Here is a 25,124-nt window from a genome sequence, read left to right as displayed (position 1 = left end):
AGGAAAGGAAAGGAAAGGAAAGGAAAGGAAAGGAAAGGAAAGGAAAGATAAAATAATAAAAAAAAATGGTAGATTTCAAAATAAATATTTAAAATAATTGCACTTCATTTAGAGGAAATACAGAACAATCTATTCAAATTTTAGAATTCTTCCAAATTAAAATCTCATAAGCTCTAAGAAAAACCTTGACATTGTGTTGATCAGGTATTCTGTTGATCAAATATTTGCTCTTAGATGCCCTTGGAATACAAAACTCAATTTCACAGAAACTGCCTTTTAAGTATAAACTAATCTCCGATAGACGACTCCAAAATAGTTTCTGTTTTAAGCCAAATTATATATCAAATGTAATCAAGACAGTAGATTTAAAAAGTACTGATCTCCCTTTATGAACCAAAGGATACGATCACACTTTTAACCCTACACATTTCTAAGACCAAAAAAGTTACATTATAGTAATAAATATTCTGAAAAAAAAAACAAAACAAAACAAAAAAAAACAATCTGGAGCTGATGATCAAGGACATAATAACATAAAAAAGTACCTGTTTTGTCTAGTAAAAACCTTACAAAAAACAAATGTGCTTTAACTTGCTGGAAAAGTAATATGAAGCAACAATACTCAACAATTTAAGAGAAGAACTATCATAAGGTTGTTGGCATTATTTTCATGCGATCAGGCTGAAAGCACTGCACAGATAACCTTTCTCAAAATAGTATGACTTCTGATCCTAGTCAGCAGGAAGGACCTGAAAAGCACATTTGAGAAAGGCTCTATGCATGCATGGTTGGAGAGAGAGATTCTTTTTTCCACTTTTTAAATCCCAAACCAAATATATGAAATGGTCTTGGGACCAAAATATGCAGAAATTGGGAAGAACCAACTATGGATTAAAAATAATGAAAAATAAAATCTGGTTATTTTCTGTTGAAAGTCCTCAAAATTCCTATTACTCAATATATCAACCATATGTAGGTTGTGTTGGATTGTCTACTGAAAGCTCCTCTGGGCTCCATAATAGCTTTATTATTAGTTTGCTAATTTATATGGTGTTCATTGTTGTGGCAGCCAGTTGCTTTAATTAAATACGCAATACAAAGCAAGGTAGGTGGGCATTTCAGATGGTGATCTGTTTCCTGAAGCCTTGATTTAGTGGCAGTCTGCCCAGGATAGAACTGAATTACAACTCCCAGCACCTCTCTCATTTCCAATGAGTTGTTTTAAACAATGGGTTTAAAGACAGAAAGATATTTCAGATAAAACACAATTCAAGGACTATCCCAAAGGGTATTTTTCATATTAATTTCAGGAAGAAGCCTGTAGGGTTGCTCATGTAATTGATTCCCACATAAGTCAAGGAGAGTTGGACCATTCACAATACCACTGGGTAAAGCACCACATACATCATAGCTGAAGCTGGCAGTGCTGCCCATAGTTAGGGCAGCCTAACACTTAGCCATTACTGGACACTTTTTATTACTTGCTATTTCCAGTTTTACCAACCACAGCAGTACAAACATATGAAAGGAGATCCTCAAAATAAGGAGACTCTACAAGACACTGGCTTTTTGTCTTTCCCCCTGTCCACTCCACAGAACTGTGTGACAATTGGCAATTGTTTTTCCCTTATTTTTCAATTACTCTGCCTTTCCATTCTCCATGTAAGTACTATCCTCCAGTTTGCACATGAGTTGTGTTCAGATTTCTTAAACCAGGTGGAAGGAATGGTAGAAAAGGAGGGATGTTCACATCACAGTGTAAGCAGACGTGCCTTTATTTTATTTTTTATTTTTTGCCTCAATGTTTAGTATTAATTGTAGGCCTCTGGATGCCTGGTTCTGTGAGCTGGAGGACCATGACCCGTGGAGCAGCAAATTTCCTCATGTTGACATCAACACTGTAAGGTATCAAGTTTTATCAGCTGCATGTTTATACATCCACCAGGCCCGATGGAATTCCTCCCACAGTACTGAGAAAGTCAGTGAGTGCTATCGCAGACCTCTCTCAATTACCTACCACAGGTCTTTTGAGTCTGGGGTTGTCCCCGCTGACTGGAAACTAGCCAATGTTATCTCAACATACAATAAGTGCACAAGAGGAGACCCTGGAAATTAAAGACCTATCGGTTTAACTTCGGTACTTCAAAATGATGGAGATGATTATCCTGGGCATCATTGAAAGGCACTTAAAGAACAACATAATCATCAGGCCCAGCCAATACATGCTCACAAATGGAAAGTCCTGCTTCACTAATTCGATATCCTTTCAGGATAAGATCACCTGGTTAGAGGATGGAGGAAAGGCGGTGGATGTAGTTTTTCTGGATTTTAGCAAGGCATTTGGTACTGTCCCTCACAGTATTCTTTGGACAATTTGTACAGCTGTGAGATGAACACAGTACACTGGGTGAAGAATTGCCTGAACAGTAGGGCTCAAAAGGTTGTAGTAAGTGGGGCCACATCTATGTTGCAGCCAGTCACTACTGGTGTTCCCCAAGGCTCAATCCTGGGGCCAGTGCTGTTCAATATTTTTATCAACAATATGGATACCAGAGTTCAATACATGCGTAGTAAACTTGCTGATGACACTGGACTGGGAGCTGCTGTTGACACTGCAGACTCCCTTGAGGGATGAGAGGCCTGGCAAAGATATCTAGATACATGGGAACACTGGGCCAGCAGCAACAGCATGGAAATTTTCCCGTTTCTTCAATCTGTTCTCCCAGAGGCCCACCCAGCATCACTCCCTGGCTCAGCTCTGGCCAGCAGTGGGTCCCTTTTGGACCTGTCTGGAGCTGGCTCTGATCTGACATGGGGCAGCTGCTGGGCTCTGCTCAGAGGCCACCCCTGCAGCCCCCTACTACCAAGCCCTTGCCACATAAGCCCAATACACTACTAAAAGAGGCATGTAGGAAGAAAAAGGATAAATAGATGGTTGAAATAGTTGACTGTTATCCTGATAAAATGACTCTTTAAAAAGCCATACTTGTAAAACTTATCTTGTATAGTAACAAAACTTGTTCTCTTCTCATATTCTGGAAAATGATGTCAGCAATCAATGCAAATGTTTGGTGAAATTACAGATACCATTAAGTCCTGGCAGTCCATGGGACATTTGCCTTGTTAATTCTGTTGAACACTAATGAAACTTCGTAACTTCTAATACAAGGACACAAAGGAAACCAGGTGGAAACTGAGCCACAGACTGGAAGGAATAAATTTGTTTCTTGATCTGAAACATGAATGACCATACACTATTGGTTTTATCATTTGCGTAGCCACTCTCATGATGCCAAGAAGGGATATCCACTCAAAGGTAAAGCTTTTACACCATGCTAATCATAGATACTCTACAGAAGAGAAACAAAGATTAAAGCTACACATACTAATATATTTGTTCAACGTAATTCTAAGTATATTTTTCAGTGTATTCTATCTAAAATTCTATTACAACTTTGAAGTTTTGACAAATTTTGTAAAAGAGAACAAATTTAGTGTTTTCCCTCAAAATTAATAGCATTCATCTTACAGTTTTAATTTAGAATTTGATAATTAAGGCAGGATACAATTAAAGTTAATGAACCTTAAATGTAATGTCTACAAATATGTATCCAGTCACAGTTAGGTGTCTCAACTTTGATTATAGGAAATGGAGACCTAATGAGCAATAGTCAAGGGAGCCTGGGGAGCAACTCATCTCAATCTAAATTGGCTATTCAGTTGAATTCATCTGTAGGCTACTGTAAATATATTGATTAGTTTTCTATTGATTTAATATGAATATAGTCATCCAAAGTGTTAGAGAGTAGAAGAAAACAACACTTAGGTGGAAACCTTATGTGGAAAATATTGAACTATGAGATGATCATTACCACTCAGGTCTGTGACCTTGAAACTATGGTAGATAATGCCACTACAGGATCAGCTCACTGCATAGTAGAAGTAAAAGCAGTAACATGTTAGGAATTAATAGGTGAGGAACAGAGAAGGAGAAAAAGCATCATTATGCCACTGTCTAAATCAGGTTTGCCCACAGCTTGAATACAATGGGAAATGCAAAGTCCTGTACCTGGTTGGAATAACCCTATGCACCAGTACAGGCTGGCTACCTGAGCAGCTCAATGGAATGACTCAGTTGTTCCAGAATTGAGCTGAACAGTGCCTGTGTGTAAAACTAAGCATTACTTCTGGAGGAAGTCCTCACCAAGCCACTTTCAATAATTTACCTGCAGTTCTGGCTAACTGAGGAGGTCCCACTTGACTGGAGGTCAGTGAATGTGACTCCAATCTACAAGAAGGGCAGGAAGGAGGATCCAGGGAATTATAGTCTGACCTCGGTATCGGGGAAGGTTATGGAGCAGATCAGCTTGAGTGCCATCACATGGCTCATAAGGGACAGTCAAGTGATTAAATGCAGACACAGTGGGTTTATAAAAGGCAGGTTCTGCTTAACTAACCTGATCTCCTTCAATGACAAGATGACCCACTTAGTAGATGAGGGAAAACACTGTGAGTGTTTTTTTACTTCAATTTTAGTGAAGTGTTTGAGGTTTAGTAAAGCTGTTTCCCACAGCATTCTCCTAGGGAGCCTGGCTAGTCATGGCTTGGATGGGTGTACAGTTCAGTGGGGGAAGAACAGGCTGGATGGCCGGGCTCAAGGAGTCACAGTGAATGGAGTTCAGTCTTGTTGGCAGCCGGTCTCCAGTGGTGTTCCCCAGGGCTTGGTACTGGGGCCACTTTTGTTTAACAGTTTTGTCTGTGGTCTGGATGAAGGGATTGAGTTGCAACCTCAGTAACTTTGCAAATAGTACCAAGTTAGGCAGGGCTCTTGACCTGCCTGAGGGTAGGGAGGATTTGCAGAGGCATCTGGAGAGGATGGGTTGATGGGTCCAGTCACAGGACACCCAACAAGGCTAAGTGCCAGGTCCTGCACTTGGGTCGTAACAACCCCCTGCAGTGTTACAGGCTTGGGGAAGAGTGGCTGGGAAGTTGCCCAGCAGGCAAGGACCCGGGGGTGCTGGTTGGCAGCTGGCTGATCATGAGCCATCAGTGTGCCCAGGTAGGCAAGAAGGTCAAATGGCATCCTGGCCTGGATCAGAAATGGTGTGGCCAGCAGGTCTGGGGAAGGGATTGTACACACCACTGGAGAGACTACACCTTGAATATCATGTCCAGTTTTAGGTCCCTCACTACAAAGATCTGCAGTTGTGTAACTCCATGCTCAAGGTTGAGCGTGTGCAGAGAACAGCAACAAAGAGGGTGAAGGGACTAGAAAACAAGAATTATGAGAGGCTCATTGCTGCTCACAGTGCAGTAAAGACTGGAAATGCTGAGTTAGGTTGGTCAAAAAATAGCGGTCAAAAACAACTGCAGTGTGCAGTAAGGAAATAGAACAATTCAACGTTTATCAAACACTAATATAACATGTCCAAGTACCTTGTAAAAGAGAGAAACTAAATGAAAGAATGTATTTCAAACAGGGTTATGACAAAATAAAAATGAAAAATGTTACTCTCCAGTAACGTTGGTTTTCACATGGCAAGATATTCAGTCTCCTATGTCATGCAGAAAGACTGCTTCATATACATTGAGATATTTTAACATATTTTCACTTGACTCACATATTTTCTAAGAGACTTGAAAACTACAGGGTTAGTTGGAAATTACATTTCAACCTTAGCTTCATTTTAGTACCATGGTGACTCTGATGAAGATATGTAGCATATTTGAATATTTCTTATAGTTCCATCTCTGACTGTAAGCTATCAAACTTTATAAACTTTTTTAAACTATAAAGCTATCAAACTGTTACATCCAACTAATAATCATTATTCTTGTCTCAACATCTGCAGTTATTGTTTAAATAAAAACTATCATCCTTAAGCTTCATTTATGGACATAAAACAAAATCCAGATATTGAGCACGATTATAATTTTTTTTCTTAGTATTTGATACTTCTACAAGTATAGCAATGGATCAGGAACCTAGATAACAATTCTGAGCCGATGCATTTAGTAGATATAGTAGAGAATAATGTATACAATCTATGGAGTGGTTTAATTTTAATGGAGTTTTGCTAGACTGAAGTGCTTAAACTATGAGATTATATGTATTTGGCCAGGACATGATGATGCTGGATCACAGCAGATTTCTCTGGACACATGACTGTACACAGATAATACACAAACTACCTGTTATGTAAATTTGCAAATTAATAGCTCTGAGTACAAAACACAGGAGCATATATGTATTTTTAAAAACTGATTTTCAATTTTTAGGCTCTGTTTATGCTTTAGGTTTCCACATATAATTCTGAAAAGGACTATGAGATAATAATGCAGAAGATAACTAAAAGATAAAAATAAAGGGCCTGATGTTAAACAATGAATGGCTTAAAATAATATTTTTGAGCACCAGACTAAGCAGTTGCATTAATTTTCTAAATTCTTAAGAGCTTCAATATTAAAAAGTGATGTTTTTCTGAGTTACAAATAGTCTGAAGTGGTATGTGGCCACATCAGCAAACTGCAATAATTAACTGATTATTTTATAACATTTTCAGTCTGCCAAGTCCCTTAAGTGGTATCAAATCCAATTGTGTTCTTATAGTGCACAGAGCAACACTGCCCTGAAATCTTAGCAAATCAATGTTTATTAACTACAGAAGTTAAATGGCAGTACTCTCACTAACCTGCAGTGAAAAGTTCTTCCAGGACCATCAGCACATACACCTCCGTTGTAACACAGAACTGAGCTCAGCGTAGGTTCGCTGCAAACATCAATATCAACTTCACAGAACTTGCCAGTGTATCCACTCAAGCAAATACAAACAAATGCATTAACCAAATCTTGACAAGAACCTCCATTAATGCAGGGAACAGATTCACATTCCTGAGGAGAGAAACAACAATGCAGTGACTACACGGTTTTAAAGCACATTATTTATTCATTCATGTCTACAGCAAGTTCAAGAAACTGAGTCTGGAGATTAGGAACGGAGTAATAGACTTTTTAATGTCTCATATGCAAGAGGATCAAATTTTGGTCAATTTCTGTTTATATACAGATGATTTGATTACTGCTCATACTCGGTCTTGAAAGTATACTTGCTCCTCCTGATTAATCCTGGAGAAATGCAAATATATTTTATATAAGAAATCTTACAGATGTAAGTATGTTCTTCCTACTCGTGATTACTTTTAAAATTTTAAATTTAAAAAAATATATATTAAAATTTTAAAGAATGCTTTTGAGCTATATTTCATACAATTATTCCTTCTAAGTTTTTATAGTGTTATCACAATGAAAAAAGCCACATTAATAAGAAAATTCTGGACAGAATAAATAACTTATACTAACCAATGTATATGAGCCCCATTCTATCAAATATGTATTGATGAATGCTAACTTTTTGATTATCAATTAATGCATAATATTGCAAACAATAACATGTAGAAATGTTTGTGTTCACATAGTAGCAATTCACTCTGATAAAGTTAATGTGGAAGTCATCAAATTCAAAACAAGAAAACTATCCACAAATTACTGTTTCTGTAAAATTAGACGACAGTATAGTTTGTGCGATTTCCAGTGCAAATATGTGGTTTTACCCATGGGCGTGTAAACCTACTTTTTGCCTATATCCAAAAGAAGTTTTATTTTGCTGCTGCCACCCAAAAAGTATAGCTAAACCCAGTATTTTAAAAGGGAATTTATTCTCACAGTACTTAAACTTGAGAAGGTTTGATTTTTTTAAGGATATCCAAGGACACTTAGATTTCCTGCAGTTATTGCAGTTGCTTTGACAGAACGTAAATTCAGATACCCACAGGGAATTGTGAGAAAACAACTTATTTCCCTGTAAGTTCTCCAGCTGGGTATATATAGTATGATTTATTAGTGAGCTTTACATAAACTAATTGAATTATACATCCCATAAGAAAGTTGGGGATAGTTTTATAGACTGCCAGAACTTCTGAGTCTAGAAGTAGTCTTTTACAATGTTAATTGAATTTGTTGTTGGAAAACATAAGACGTTTGTTTTGTTTATACAAAAATCACAATTCACAGTTCCAACTTTCTGGCTTTTTTTTCTATTCCATTAACTTATTTTAGTCTTCTTAATTTGTATTTACTTGTATTGCTCTCTACTTCTACTTTTTTATCTTTGCTCATTAGCAGAATATATTAATAATCTATCAGCTAATGGACCGATAATTTAGCTAATTATAATTGAAAAGATGCAATTCAAAAAATAGCAAAATCATCATCAAAAGTTACTAAGTATAATTTCAAAGCTCAAACAAATGTTCACAGCCTTGGCTCAGTATGCCATCAGTCATATCAAGTTACAAACTTACTGTAAAACCTTTTTGTTTTCTTCTGTGGATTGTATCTTTCTTGTAAAATCTTATAAAACTGCCCACAATAATTAGGTTTTACAGTAGCATAAAAAGCATATAGCTTAGTAGATGGGATTACAGTGGAAATCTTCTGGGTTTCTGTTTGTTATAATACATTACACACCTTGGCAAGCATGTCAACAATTTCACTTCTGACTTCCTTTGGAAGTCTTGGGTTAATGCCATCTGGTCATGATGACTCATGTATGGCTTGCTTATGTATTCTGCTCAGTAGTTCCTGAGTACTTGCTTCAAATTCAGCTAGCTGCTCCAAGTGTCAGGTGTGGGAACCTCCCTAGCATCTTCAGTAGTAAGGACTGATGCAAAGAATTCAATAAGCTTCTTTGTGCTATGACCTTATGCTGTTTGAGTGCCTACCTTTAACCTTTGCCCCTGAGCAATCTCACCAGTTCCCAACCTGGCTTCCTGGCTTTGATAAATGTAAAGAGGTTTTTACAAGAATATTCTTTAACAAGGCACATTTCAATTTATTTTTCAGGTTTTTGAACTTTCAGCTAACATTTAAACTAAAGTCTTATGGACTTCTCTGTTTTCATCATTTGGGCAAGCTTTCTGTTTATTAAAACCCCTGTGGCAGCCTTCTTAAGTTTCCCATTAATTCATTCAGGGGTTTTAGACCACTTTGTGTTCTTGAATTGTTAAACATGTTTTAGCTGGGCTTCAAACACATTATTTGTTAATAGCCCCTAGGCTGCTTGTAGGTGTCTTGTGGATTTGTTTTTTTTCCTCTTAAATCACCTGACAATTACATGCCTCATTTATACCGAGTCTCCTTTCCTGAAGTTGAATGTCCCTCTGCTAGATTTGTCTGGCATGCTCTCTCGTACTACGTTCATATACCTAACTCTGCTGTAGTCACTAATAGGCTGCAGCTCTGTCATTAACATAATCTTCAGTCAGATGCTTGTCTTTTCTGAAGCATACTGAGCATTACTCCCATTCATATTTCAAAAAATTGTCACTCGTCAACAGTTCTCTTTTATACCTGTCAGCATTTCCTAAGCACAGTTTCAAGACTCCCCTGTAACAATTTTTATTTTCATTCAATAACCTGATTCCATAATGATAAAGGTACAATCCATTCTTGTCCTGGTTCCTCCAATTTCAAAAGGTTTTCAGTTGACAAATGCTTTTGAGTTTCTTTTGTCTACACCATCATATTACTCCTGTACTGGGGCTGAATCTCCATCTGTCTCAGGTCTCACGCGGAGCCTTTTAACAAAAGCTAGAAGCATGTCCTAGACTTCAGTTTCCTGCCCGGCCTGAATTTAAAGATTTAGTAGCACCCCTCCTACACTCTTCTTCATTACTGGTTTTCAACACAGGCCACAGGTCTCAGATCCTTCCTGAAGTAATGTCTCTAGACATACTGATGATTTATATCCAAGGCTTCTAGCAGCCTATGTATCTACTAATTGAATAGTCCTATTTTTTAGCATACTCTCTGTTGCTAGAACATCCTTGCTGCAAGAGTATACTGTGATACAAACTAACAGACTTTTCTTATGCAAGAGATTGGCTATCTGCCTGTCAGAGAAGGTCCTAAGGCTTCTGCCGTCTATAGAAGCAGAAGGCTTTTATCACCTTGGAGGCAAAACAACTCTGCAACGTTGTTGTAGATTTCATCAATTTCTCTACTTCTCCACTGCTTCTTACTGTTCTAATTTGTATTCTGTATTCCTCTATTACACCTCCATTTCAGCCTCCATTACATCTCTAGTTCAGCCTCTCTTACATTAAGAGAAGAAATCTATTACGTTAGCTTCTTTGAAGAAACTACTTACCTTACTCAACCCTTTTTAACACTAATTAGCAATAAGTAGAAATTACTAAATAGTATAAAGAAGTCCAATACATGCACACACTGTAACATCCAGCTCGTGGAGGCTCTCCACCACCAGTTGTCACACAAGTACACGTTACGCACATACAAAGAGATCTGAGGAGGCAATCCTACTCTCTGGCTTACCTATCGTTAGTTGGTTAAGAACCAGTCATTAGCCAGTGGAGTCTGGACTCACTAATAAAATGCAGATCTCCCTTTCAAAATCAGCTGAACAGCTCTGTAGATTTCACTCAATATTCACATTTTCATTGACTGTAAGTACACAGACAACTAGCTTTCACAAAGACACCTCAAGTTAGGCAAGCTGAATCCTACTGCTTTTCCCAACTCCAAATCACACATAATTAATAGCTGTCAGGTCTTATGTCTTCTGTGCAATCTGGCAAGTCCTAGTGAATAATTGCTTATCTGCTTGGACTGTCAGAATATTGCTCTGTGTCTCCACATGAACATCAGCTGTGGTGTCTCTGTATACAGAATCAATTGTTTTTCCTGATTTCCCTCATTTCTATCTTTTATGAAAACAGAGAAAAAAGATTAGCAAAGCCAGACAAAAGAAAGGAATTCTAGGATGTAGTCCTCACTCCCATCCATCTGTTCTAACTGAACTATCTATTTATTTTCCCAGATAGTCTGATCACAATCTCCTACCAGATGCAAGCAAGAGCACCTACACACTGCATATCCTACTGTGTAAGGACACAAAACACTTTTTCTTACTGTTTTTGACAACATGAGACAGCATTATGACCATGCATTTGCTAAGCATGGAAGAAACACAATTGCCAATGACTGTCACTACCACAAAGCAGCCAAAGTAAGTTAGAAAGAATGCGTATCAATAATATTCTAGTATTAGCAATCTGTTTACCTCTGTTGGTAGGTTTTTCTCGCATGAATTCTATACAAGAAAAAAACAATGACAATTGTAATAGAAATGGAAGTTCCTACGTCCTCACTACAAGTTCCATACGCAAAGGTTAGAGGTTGTAAGCTATAAAGTGTTTAGTTTTTTCATAAGGTATTAGACAATCTGAGAAAGTCTTGAAGTGCATTTCCTTGTAAACTATTATTTCAAACATATGTAAAGGATGAAAAAAAATCCAAGAGGAAAAATTGAAAAACACCCTATTACCTCTAAGGAAATATGTATAAAAACACAAACATACGGGCTATTTTAATCAGCTTACTTGCTAATCACACCTGGCTGCCTGATGCCCACTCATCTGCTCTCTCACTCCCTCTCCTAAATGGGACAGGTAGAGAAAATAACATGAAAAATCTCGTGGGTTAAAGATAAAGACAAGGAGATCACATCAATTACTGTCATGAGTAAAACTGACTCAGCTTGGAGAAATTACTTGCTGCCAATTAGAGTAGCATGGTGAGAAAAAAAAACAAACTAAAAGCACCTTCCCTCCAACCCTTTCTTCCCAGGCTTAACTTTACTCCTTCATTCTCCACTCTTATACCTCCTCCTCGTCCTCCCACACTGAGTAGCATGCAGGAAACGAGGAGGGGTATGTTTCTTTCAGGGCATGTCCACCTTCCAAGACGTGGGGTCCTCCAGAGGGCTGCAGTGTGGGTATCTACTTTAGAGGGGCCCCCTCCATGGGCTTTAGGGAAATAACTGTTCCACCATGACCCTCTCCATAGGCTGCTCTGCTCTGGTGCCTGGAGCACCTGCTCCTCCTTCTCTGATCTCGGTGTTCTCAGGATCATTTCTCACACTTTTTTTTTTTTTTTTTTTTTTTCCCATTACTCTCTCTGCTGCACAGCTACTTTTACACTTTTTAATTGTATTTCTACAGGTGTGTCACCAGCTTGGCTGATGGGCTCCTATGTGTTCTTCAATGGATCCAATGGAGCTAGCCAGAACCATCTGTGTCATTCACAGGGCAGCCCCTGGCTCCTTTCACAGAGATCACAGCCCCCCACTCCCAAAACTGAAACCTTGCTACCTACACTCAATGAGTTGCATATACTTTAATACAAAGACATACATCAAGTGAAGAAAATACTGTGTTGTATTTACATATTTACTCCTGATTGTTCTTTTTCAAACAAAGAAATTGGCTGATGTTAATCCAGAGAAAAACAATTTTAGAGCACCATTATCTAGATGTGCACACCCCTACACAGTCAAAAAGCCTTGTTGATCTCTGTAAGACTTGGATAGGCATGATATATGTCTGAGCAGGATGAATGCAGTATTAGAGCCTTTAAAGATATGACACCTGCAGCATAGTCTAATCCGGGAAGTACACTGCATGCAAATAGAATGAAGCCATCACTCTGACAGACTTATCTGTCAAATGTATACATACATTGTTTCTTCCTGTGAATTTCTAATCTATGCATTTTGAAACATCTCAGTATGAAATGTGGTTATGTTTGAATATGATTTTATGCAGTTATCTACAGGTCATTTAATGTCTTATTCTCTCAAAATGGAGGAAAGCGTAAATTATGGATGTTGCCAGAGAAAATGTTACCCAAGAGTATGCTGTATTAGCATTGGCAAGAACTGATAATCATATAGATCTGCAATATCATATCACAATGCACACTCTGCTGAGCGGAATTACTTATTTTTATTTTTTCTTTCTATAATGGAAGTTGGAAGATAGCATTCCAGCCACATTCACTCCTGGTACGAGATTGCCATGCATTTTCAACAGGAAAAGTTATAGACCACACTTCCTTTATGTAATATTGGGCATTTTAGTTGTCTGGCAATTTTTAGCTGTATTTAACATGAATGGTCCCTACATGCATAAATAAGTTTTAAAAAGGCTTGGATAACATTTTGGGACGTGTTTTTAGCAATTCAGAAGCACAATTTTAGAAGTCAGATAGCCTAAAAGGGAAGCAGACCTCAAGCCAGTCTTTCTCATAAGAAATACATTCAAAATGTCCAAATACTATAATCTGATTAAACTCTGTTTGGCACAAAACCTGAAAAAGTCTGAACGAATGTAATACTTTCTCCAAACTGCAGCCCAACTTTCTAAGAGCTGTTCATTGTTACGCCAGATGCAAAGATCTTCTACAAACTTGTTTGCTGACAACTGGAATCCTCATGGCACAGACATGAATATACACTTACCTTCCCATGATAATGCAACTACATTCTTTCCCTTAACAGAAGAAAACAGGTAGTGTATTTCATATGCCACTGTTTTGTATCATGGAATTCTATGATTAAATTGAACTTGAAATTCTAAACGTTAAGTCATGCCGACTTTCAATATAGAAAATTTCATCTTGGGCTTCAATATTTAAATATACAGTTAAGCTACAGCCCATGTGTTTAGCAATGTAAGACAGTTTTATATTACCATACCAAACTGAAAGTATAAATTATTTTCAGAGAATGCCGGCTTAGTTTGCTGTGGCTTTTCAGATTTATTACTCACAGTTTAAAGTTCTTTAGACATTTTCTCAATTTTCTTTTAAATGCAGTTTCATATGAGTAACAATAATGAGCTTTTCAGAATGGATTTGAAACAACTGAATTTGTCATGCATTTTCAATATACTGACACATTCAGAAGTTACATTATAAAGTGAGTTTCGAGTGGCATTTTACCCTTTCCCCTATAATTAAAATAAGATTTGAAGACTTACATTAATATTTATCTCACATCTTCTACTGGTCCATCCTGCTTCACAAGAGCATTGATATCCATCAATGAGATCTATACATCTGAAATATGAAACGGTATTATTCAGATGAAGCTATCTAATTCTAGGTTCAGCACTTAGAGTATCATTCTATACATTTTGAATCAGTGGTCTGATGCAAACTTCTGAAATCCATGGAATTTTTCATTAGTTTTCCTAATGGGTTTCAAATGTGCATATTATTGGTGCTAAGGGGTTTTACAAGAATACTGATTCTCATATTAAAAGACCCCTTCTGATTTCAACCTGTTGGATGTAATAGATAAAGATTTTCTTTTAAGTATATTAAAGTCTAATTAACTCACATTTACTGAAAACCAGTTTATGCTAATGAACACAAATGAAAAAGGGACTGAGACAATTTTACAGTATACTACATTAGCTTTAACAGGCAACATCTGTCATCTGTAAGTGTGATTGTACTCTTACTTTATGGAAGAAAATAATTTAAAAAGTATTTATCACCCTTCTTATGTCATTAGATCTTAAATATTACTAGTTAAGTACATTATCTTGGAGATAGTAATAATTAAATAAAAATAGCCACCTTCCATGAAGACAAGGATCTGGCAAGCATTCATTAACATTTATCTCACAGTTTGTTCCAATGAAACCTCTCCTACAGTGACATGTATAGGAACTGATGTCATCGATGCAACTTCCATTGTTTAGGCAAGGAGCAGAGATACATTCATCTATATTTGCTTCACATCTATCACCTGTGTAAAAAAAACAGAACAGTTACGACTAAGCTCTGAAATCTAAACTCAAAGCAACTAGTAGTTTATCTATTCATATTGTAAATTCCAGATAAACTGTTTTTATTCCCATACATTGTTTCATACATCGTTTTATTCACATTCATTATATTCATCAACAAAGAGTATCACACTGGAATTAATTATAGGTGCAAATGCTAGAAAGGGTGGTTAAAATGTAAGACGTTACTTCAATAACGTCTGCAATTGTGGCAAAGCAAGAAGGCTGTGAGGGTCAACTTTCAAGCAGAATAATTAAGTGGAGAAACAAAGTTCAAGAGGGATTTTTCTGTACATAGTTATTAGAAAGATGAAAAGCACAGGTTTCCCATAAGAGAAATGCAGAATTAAAATGATATATGTCTTGGTAGCGATCTAACTGTATTACTTATTTTCTCAAACTAAAATTAAAATTCAAGGGCTTTTGGTAAATGATGTTAGACAAAAAATTATTTGAAATCTTTATGATGATACCCATTATGGAAGATATGGTGGTATGTTTTTCTGCTTGTAGCTTTCCTGCAAATCAGTTCCACACAACTTCCATCTGAACCTCTCTTAGTACTTTATGAAATACTAATTGCCAATCAACACATACCTAGGGATATGTAACCTTGTGTTACTATCACCATCTTGATTTTTAGGTTGTGTGGGTCAGGTGTGGTGTGTGGGAGAGAAGAAGAATGCTTAAGGCAAAAAGTCATCTGCCAGAGTAGAAGAGTCCAGAAGTCAGAAGTTAGATCAATTCCTCTGGCTCTCCATTTCACAAAACACCTGTATTTACTTAAGTACCTCAATCTCTACTCAAGAGCAACTGCTACTTCATAGCGAATAGTGAATGGAAAGTTCCTATAGCATTTTCTCATTACTGTGCACCCCAACCACTGGTATTTTTTTTTAAAGAAAATAGTCTATAGCAAGGAAGAAGCAGAGAGGCACTAACCTTTTCGTGGTCTATGCGTGAGTATTTAGCAAAAGATCGAAAGCAGAGTTCAGAGTACATCTGTTAACACAGCTACAAGTAGTGTCTTTAAGATCAGGGAAAATGTTTTTGCTTAATGAAGATTAATAGAGTAATATTCATATCAATATGAATGTTAGCTATTTACAAGTATTATACACATTGGATGAAACTGCTTTTTTCACAATATACACTCAGCTTCTTAATTAAGGCAAAAGGAATGAAATAACATCCCAGGCTCTATTTAGAAGTCTGTGGCCACAGCCATAGGAGCCTTAGAGCACTGCTATCACGCAGTAGTGGAAAGTACTGAAGAAACTGGACTTGGCAGGTATCCTCAGGAAAACGATCACTCTGAGAGAGGCTGTTGTACATTTCTGTGTTTGAGCAGATCTTGGTGCAGTGGTACTTGCAATACGCTATGCTATATGCTGGTACAAATTAGAGGGCAGTTCTGATATGCTCATCCTCCACCGCATGTAAGCATCCAGCAAACAGCAGCTCGGGATACTCTTGTTCGTTTCCAGTGTCAGATTCTCTTATCAGGAGAATCTTGCCTGAACTCACTACATATAAGAACTTAAAACTCTCCGAAAATAAGTGTCTTGTGAATACGCTGTCAAAATCTAAATTCAAGAACAGTGAAGACTAGTTCATCTTTTCTACTATAGAAGATGAAGATCTAAATATCAAACTTTTTTCCCTCTAAGCTGGCATTAGGAAAGACAATTTTTAATCTGCTCTTAATAAGCAACGCTTGCAAAGCATTGGCAGGAAGGATGGTAGTACTACACAATAATACACCTTGACTTTACTTCATTTGCAACTCTAAAATGGTAATTCATCTTTTATCTGAATGATGAGACCATCCCTTTAACATCACATTTCTATTCCACATCGTTAAAACCAAGAAACAAAGGTTATTTCATAACTATCTATCTTTTCATTTTCCTGATCCCTTTAGCAAAAAATGGTGACTGCTAAAATGTGACAGTCCTGAATTTATATTTTTTGGCAAATGAGCAATTCCAATTTTTGCTCTCGTAACTAGCTGCACTGTCACTCTATCATGTTCATATTCCCAATCTTTTCAAAGTTGCTGGTAAGAAATGGTATTAGCTTCCTATGCAAAGAAAAAAAAAAAAAAAAAAAAAGTCTATTCTCCTATGAAGTCTTATAAATTTTAAATATACAAAATCAGAGAGAGGACTTATTAATGAAATGAGTAGTATTTAAGTGTATAGACCACTACTGTTTTTTGCACTACATACTCTTACAAGAACAACAGCAGGTATCTTTGGAAACTCATTGTAATAATAAATAATCACGTTACTCAGTAATTCCAATTCTGAATTTTAAGAGTTGAAGTTCTCAGTTCAAATTTACTAATTTGGTTTTAATAATGAGATACGTGAAAGCATTAATAATCACAGACATTAGATTTGGTATTCTTAAGAATTTTAAGGCAGACATTTCTGATCTTAAAAAAATAACAACACAACAACAACAACAAAAAATCATCCTAGAAGAGTTCTGTTCAATAGCTACTGATTACTCAAATAATAATTACTCAAAATAATTTGCTTCATAAGTAATCTAAGGTCATTCATTCATACTGCTGACATTTATTGTTGCTATCTTCTATCCTCTGCTTAGGTGTAACATATTCACTGAAGGAAAATGAACCTTAAATCAATTTAAAAAAAAATGCTAGTAAAATATTTAAACATTAGTTCAGAAATATACCGGTAGCAGATTTCTAGATCACCTAACTACATTTGAATTTCCTATTATCAACCCGTTAGAAAGTTGGTTGAGATAGATGGTTGTAACCTTTCATTTGAAGTTGACACATATTGATAGACTGTTTCTGAAAGACAGTTCAAGGGTTAAAGGTTCATCATTGATAACACTTCCATATTCATATATGCTTCCATTACTGCATAATATATTCAAGAAGAAAAAAAAATTATAGCTCCTTTAGATGATTAACATCTTGAAATTGAATAGATTGTTACGTTATTCTGCTCCTAATCTACCTTTATTTATGCTACATTGATCTACTACCACAATGCCATCGAATTAATTTTTGCTTGAACAGCTCAATGAATGCAATGGCAATGTAGTGAAAATCCATTACTTGATTGTGAGTAAAAAAAGACCCAGTGCATAATTTAATGTGTTAATAAATGATTAGAAAAATTATGTTTCAAAAGACAAGATGTACTGGGAAAAAACATACTTTACATCTTCCTTTATTCCTATAACTTGCAGCTATAACCTTAGAGAGTTTTGAAAACAGGCATCATTGCAGTGTTCCTTTTTTTTTTTTTGTTAACTATTTACTTACTCAGAACTATCAATTCGTGGAGAAATACTCAACATGTACATTATATGAAGAGATTTTTCTTTCCTCTAACACATTTGGAAGTTCATCTTAGATGTAACTTAATATATTTAATAGTCATAATGAAGTAGAAAATCAGTACAAGGCTACAGAATGGCAATCAAATCTCCTGCAACTCTTAGAAGTATTCAGTAGGTTAATTCCACTATACTGCACCAACAGTTGTTTGGTTGATTATGAAAAAAGGAAAAAACGTCCAAATTAGAACCAGTCATACATATTATTAACACAAAGAAATGTTTCTCTGTCATATGGTCTCTTATCTTTTGCAAAGGCTTGCATACCTCCTCCCAGACAATCAAGTAAAATATTCGTAACGAATTAATGAAAAAAATCCCTCAGAGTAACTCATAAATTGAAGAAAATAACTACTTTTAGTAATCTAGACAAGGTGTTCATGCACGATGAAAAACTTTTAAAATTATTTTCTACATATACACAATTTTGTTGAAACTACAGCTGAAATAATTTTTCAACCCACTCCGAAACTTCTATGGGGCAGTGAAGGAAAGAGTAGAATTCAGATACTACTTTGTTAGGGAAGTTAGTCTAACACATCTCCACTAATGTTAGCTAATTAAAAATTAAGAAGATAGTTTAAGGTGTATATACTCCCTTTATAATGGATAGAGAGAAGCAGCCTCAAAGGGTAACCTGTATCATCTGAGACAGCACTTATCTTGAATTACCTGGAGGTGGCAATGAGTGCACAATGAAATTAAATGGGAGTGTTGGACTAGCTGTTTTGTTTTTAGAGGACTAAAATTCAAGGAAATTAAGCCTGCTCCTATTCTCAGCTGTAAACATCATTATGCATGCAGTGCAGCTTGCTCCACATTTTGTACTTTTTTTTTTTTTTTGGTGGTGTGTATAGGGGTTTTTGGAATATCAGGATGAGCCCTTACATAATGTTTCATTAAATGAAGCTTTGTTTCTCAGTCTCAGTTCTCCCACACCTTTGACTCTGGCACAAACTTCAGAGTCATCTTCCTTCATTTCTGCCCCAACACACTGCACAGCACCTTTCAGGATGACCTTTCCGTAAGACAATGCTAGGCTGCAAGTGGTCTTTAGGTGTATCTGAAGTACATGCACCACAATTCCTTAAGTATCCATGAAGCGATATTCAGGCAGGGAATTTATGAGGCATGGGTTGTTCAAGCTCACTAGTTTCAACTTTGTTGTTGTTATTGCTTTAGATTCCTTGGAACTCAACAACATAATCACTGTTTTTTCGTAATGACTCTTTCTACTCTACAGTATTCAAATGGTGCTACAGTAAATTCCAAACAAAATCTGTAAGTAGAGAAATAATTCAATTTGAAATGTCTATTAACAGAAAAGAGAATATTTTGAAAGGCTGAGTTGTACTGTACATATTTAAAAAAAATAAAAATATATAAGTGCATTATCTAGACAATCTCAAAAACACAAATAAATAAAGAACAGGTATTAATCAGTGATTAAGTACCACTAATGAAAATGTGGCTATCAGACTAAAATGATAAAATGTGCCTATTACTCTCCAATGATTTTTTACACTGTGGGAAAAAATAGAAGGGAAGCTACAGAACTCTAACTTTGTGCTTATGCTTTTTTTTAAAATAGGCATCATGAGATGTACTTAAGATTAGAGTCTGCAAAGAAAGAGTAAATCTGATGGAAGGAACAAAAATGCCTTCTACCACTGTCTCCATATTCTGCCCTTACTAGGAAAGTGTTAGCATTATTAATAGGCAAAATGGACTTTATATTCTTCCTAGTGTTAATGTTTCATACATGGAGTATGTTTTTTTCTTTTTGTCTTTTCCACCCTGAAAGGAATTTGTGAGATTTGTTGTGAATACAGACAATAATCATTACAGTGATTACGTACAACAGGCTTGAAGATGAAAATGAGTATTTCTCACACAGGAAAGATAATTAAATAAAAATTAAGTAAGTTATTTTGAAGTATTAGTTCTAACAAAGAGAAGAGATTCATAAATAGTAGAAGGTAGTTCAAATGTTCTTGCTAAAGTGCACGCATGGAAAATATATTTGCTGTTTTTTATAAAACAATTTATATTCACATGCTAAAATTTATTCTTTGAGTTCAGCACCTATATGCTAACATTGTCTGAACAAATTAGGCCAAATATGTCCCTGGCATTAATCCCTTAGCTTCACTAGAGGAATCCCTTCCATTCTGAATAGACATTATCAGGCAGCTATTTCCAAGAGCAAAATGTACTAAATTTGTGAACTGTCACTTTCTAGACACAGAAAGGTTAGTAATCATTCATAACTGTATCCTACACAGTCTGTCATCCTCTTCCAATGTTGACTGTCATTTAATTTGAAACCTGCCTTCTTTTCAATTCTTGTTGGAGGTATGAAAACTTCACTAAAAATCTTCTTGCTCTAGTATAAACATCCAAATATTCTGCAAAGTTGGTGTGAGAGACTGACTACAATAGCATAGAGCTAATATTTGACTTTAAACACTGCCTGCAAGTTTTGTTTCTTAGCTTTGATTGTGCCAGGTGCATTAAGGCACACTGGGATGAAGCTCTTGGAGCTCTGCTTTACAGATTGTACTACCATGCTATAGTAACAATGCCTCCACTCATCCAAGAAAAGGGAAAATTACCCCATACATGCCACATTTGGGTGATTTTTGATACTAATGGTAACCTAGGGGCTCCCCATACTAATGGTAACCTAGGGGCTCCCCAACGTGTCAGTGTGCTGCAGATGGCAAGGAAATGGCATAGCTGTCACAACACAAGAGCATGGAGCAGTAACACTACAAAAGGCAGACAGCCATTCTCCTCCTACTCCTTCACATTTATCAAGGATCAGACTGTCTCATATCTTAATAAAGAAAACTCAGCAACCTCCTTCCAATGCCTTTTGAATCTTCAACACACTTTATTAAATGGGGATGCCTCTCCCTTTCATGTTTCTTGCAGCTTGCTTGTAGTGCTCCTTATCTACATCCTAATGAAGAGATTATCGCATCTTCCATCAAGACTTTCAGATTTTCAACTGTAAACCCAAGTAAGAAAATACCCTTCTCTGTCTTCAATAATTTTCCCACCAACTTCTCATCCAACCTAGAATCTTTCCCTCTTCTGATCACTGGATATTTAGTCTCAGCCCTTTGATTAAAAAAAAATAAAAATTATTTTTGCATTCCTTATCCCAGAAACACATTCCCCCAACATCCAACTGATTTTTTATGAACTGTAGTGTACTCAACTGAAAAATCACACACTAGACTTCATCTAATAAGCATTTCAGAATAGTAAAGGAAGACTGAAATGACTGTGATCTTCAAAGTACTTTTTTGGAAACTGTCCTAGCTGCAAAACTTGAGCTCTTCAAGACCGTCTGCCTTTCAACAGAATAGGGCTGCAAGCAGACAAGTGAACATAATGGACCATACAATAAACACCACTGACTTACATACAATCTCTGTCATGCAGAAGCATTCCCTAAGCCTACTCCTAGTACTAAGAGCTGTAATGCTTTTTTTCTACATAGTTTTGCATTTTGACTAGAACTTATGACTGATGTGCTCATGCCCTGAAAATCCAAGTTTTGTAGTCTATGCAAGTTTTTATTTCACTTAAGACCATTTGCTATTTGGTTTCATTACTTAGAGATGCTTTTTTAGTTCCTTTATACACATAAACATAAATTTGCAAATTTTCAATTTCTTAGACAGTAAAGAACATTTTAAGAAAAAAATCCTGTGATCATCTCCAGATTCTCTGTCCTGGTAACTAACCTTGGCATTTTTACAACCTTTTGTACTCAGATGTTGTTGTGGCTGTGTGTTACATTTCTGAGAGTAAAAATATTCTCATTTTTGAAACAACAGTATATATCCTGGTTTGTTTTCTTCATATTAAACATGTAAGAAGACATATAAAGACATATATGAATAAACCCCAAAATTTATATACTAAATATAAAAATATTTTACTTTTAGGGCTACAAACTGAGGAAGATGCTAACTTACAGACCTCTTCAGTTCTTTTTTTTTTTTTTTTTGAGATGATAACGAGATTTGAGTGCTGTTTCAGAAGATCAAAAAATTAGGTTTTTGCTGTTTCAGGAGATCAAAAATTTAGGTTATTGATTTATAGTAAGTGCTGTTTGTTTTAGTTATGTTTATTATGTTTATTTAGTTATGTTATATGTTATTTATTTAGTTATATGTTATTTATTTATATGTTATATGTTATTTATTTAGTTATGTTATATGTTTATTATTTAGTTATGTTTAGTTATGTTTAGTTTGTTATGTTTTAGTGCTGAAAAGAGGAAGAAAAACAGAATCTTGTATATGAATAAAGCCAAAGATGTACTACTAGGAAAACAAATGCATGCTAAAGAACAACTGGCTGCTGAGGGCATACCTGAAATCTGAATGGGATGGTAAACTAGCACACTATACTAATTTACACATGATATTGAAAAAGATGTAAAGAAATGGTTCTTCACCGGGAGGGTGGCTGTGCCCTGGAACAGGCCTCCCCAGTGAACGGGTCATGGCACGGAGCCTTCTGGAGTTCAAAAAGCATTTGGACAATGTGCTCAGACATACGGTTTGATTTTTGGGTGGTCCTGTGTGGAGACTTGATGACGATCCTTGTGCACCTCTTCCAACTTCGGAAATTCTGATTCTACAGTCAAGAACAACTGTGCTTTGCTTAATTTGTTTTTGTTTTTGTGTGTGTGTGTGTGTGTGTGTTTTTTCTCCTTTTATTGTGGATTCCAAGCCAATACCCCCCTTTTTTTTTCTTTCTTATCCACCTGTCTTTATCTCAACTTAGAACTTTTGCAAGTTTTGCCCTTCTGATTTTCTTCCCGTCATCCAGCTGGGGCTGAAGAAGCAAATAAGTTGCTGTGTGGTGCATAGCTGCCTACTGGTGTTTAAACCACAACAAACTCTAAACAATTTAAATCATCAACAGAAGTTGTGAAAGGACATTAGAATATAGTACTTAACATTGGTAGTTATTTCCAGCTTTCAAGATCTTATTCTGCACAGAGATAGGAAACATATTCAAATATCTTCTTCTTGACCATGATCAAGAATTATCAGTGATCATTCTTAGCTGACTTTTTACACAAGAGAAAAAAAATAACCAAAAAAAAAAAAAAAGGAAAGAAAGTAATAGAGAGAAAAAAGATGTATCAGCTGAGTTATTTGAGATCAAAAGCAATGTGAAGGCAAACTGGCATACGGAAATTTATATTCTATAGCATTGCATAATTAAAGCAAGTACAAGCTGGGATGAGTACTAGGTGAAAAATTCAGCTATTTTACCTATTATAGGAAGATGCTGACGATAGATTTTGAAACAATATGATCTGACATTAAAGAATCTGTAATTTCTACCAGCTATAATTTTATTCCCACTTCTTTTGAAATAGTTGCTGTAATAAATATGTTTTCTGAATACACACGTAAGTACAAAGCCGCATTGCAAAATGGCTTTAGTCTCCTTGGAAGACATTTTCCAGCAGAAAGTCTTCCATCTCCCATCCAACAAATTAACTTTTGATACCATATACACCAATCATCATAGTCTAAAACCATTGCCTAACAAACCTAAAACACGTTTCATCTTAAAATTAGTAGCTGACAGCGAAGAACTAATGCTCATTCTGTCACAGGAACATTAATTTTGTGAACAGCACAACGTGTTTTCAACATCATTTTAGTATTGCCTCATCCACCCCATTTTGAGTAAATAAACTGTAACAAACATTTTCTATGTATGCTGCAAGAAAAACTAGCACTGATAAGGCTGCTGAGCCTAATTTTGTTGATGTCATCTTAAGGAAGATTTAGTATAGCTTAGTGACTAATACCAGAGATTTAAATTTTCTATTTCTGTTATATTTTGTGTTAGTAATAGATTTATTTCAGAGAATTATTTCACCTTCCTTGCACTGAGTGAAGTTAAATTGCTGCTGACTACAGAAAATTTGCATGGTTGCTAACTATTTTAGAATGAATATATTTTTATTTGTTTAGACAAATTTGATACCCATTCAGGATGGAAAAGTGAAAAGAACTTTACAAGATAAGATTAGACAACAGGAAACACCATAATTAATATTAATACAGATTAATTTGCTTGGTCTAAAACATTTAAGACATTATTCTGTTAAATGCCAATTTCAGTTCTAAGATAATCAGGCATGGCCTTTGAAGACTATATATATACATTTAATTTTTAAGTGAATCCACAAAACACATAGATTAAATACAAACTGGCAGCATACACTGCCTGGTTATTTAGCTATCTGAACTCCAGACCGGAGCATCAGGAGAAGCAAACTACCGCAGGGAATTCCTTCTTGGCTTTTTGTACTGCCTTGTCATAGAGAACATCAGGGCAAGCATCAGATCTTAGTGACCTGTACACCTTCTAGCTTTCTTCTGAAAATGGTACAGATTTAAACATTAATGATCTTGTGAAAGGTGAAAAGAAAAAAAAAAAAAAAAAAAAAAAAAAAAAAAAAAAAAAACCACCTTGCTCCTTTCCATTGGTGTTGCAGTCGTCCCCGGACCAATGTACACCAAGGGCTCCTGTTCACCAGGCCGTGGCTGCTGGTGGTGAGATAGATGCCCACAGTGGCTTCAGCAGCCACTGGGCCCTGGTGCAGGGCTTGAACCAGCAAAACCTGGCTCAGGCCATGGCCAGGCTGAGTCTCTGCACTGCTGGGCCAGCAGAAAGCTGGGACCTCTTCTGGTAAGGGCAGAAATCATACTTACTGGACTACAAAATGACTAAAAAATACCTGGACCTAGAGATACCACAGCTTAGAATTAAGATTCAGTTCATGTATAAGAAACAGAAAGGGATAGAGAACAAGGTAAATCTGCAGACAGAACAAGTAAAATCTCTTAATTCTTGTCTGAATTGGAAACATTATGGCACATAGAAAACATCATGAGCAAAATGTCACAGTTGTCAATATTGCTAGAGTAGGTCACACTGCAGATGAGCAGGATGCAAATATCAATTCAATATTT

At 36.1% G+C, this 25,124-nt stretch overlaps 1 protein-coding gene across 1 annotated transcript in view; it reads right to left on the bottom strand.

Moving 5' to 3' along the window:
• Positions 1-25,124, bottom strand: part of EYS (eyes shut homolog) — an 883,205-nt gene that overhangs the window by 398,660 nt on the left and 459,421 nt on the right. The window contains exons 27-29 of the mRNA XM_035323172.1: positions 14,504-14,675; positions 13,900-13,978; positions 6,693-6,892 (exon numbers count right to left, since the gene is read on the bottom strand). Coding sequence (XP_035179063.1) covers positions 6,693-6,892; positions 13,900-13,978; positions 14,504-14,675 — 451 coding nt within the window. The remainder of the gene's footprint in view (positions 1-6,692; positions 6,893-13,899; positions 13,979-14,503; positions 14,676-25,124) is intronic.

Source organism: Oxyura jamaicensis, chromosome 3, assembly GCF_011077185.1.
Source record: "Oxyura jamaicensis isolate SHBP4307 breed ruddy duck chromosome 3, BPBGC_Ojam_1.0, whole genome shotgun sequence".
NCBI classification, from domain to species: domain Eukaryota; kingdom Metazoa; phylum Chordata; class Aves; order Anseriformes; family Anatidae; genus Oxyura; species Oxyura jamaicensis.
Note: the sequence above shows the minus strand (reverse complement) of the source record. Positions and strands in the feature narration are given on the sequence as shown.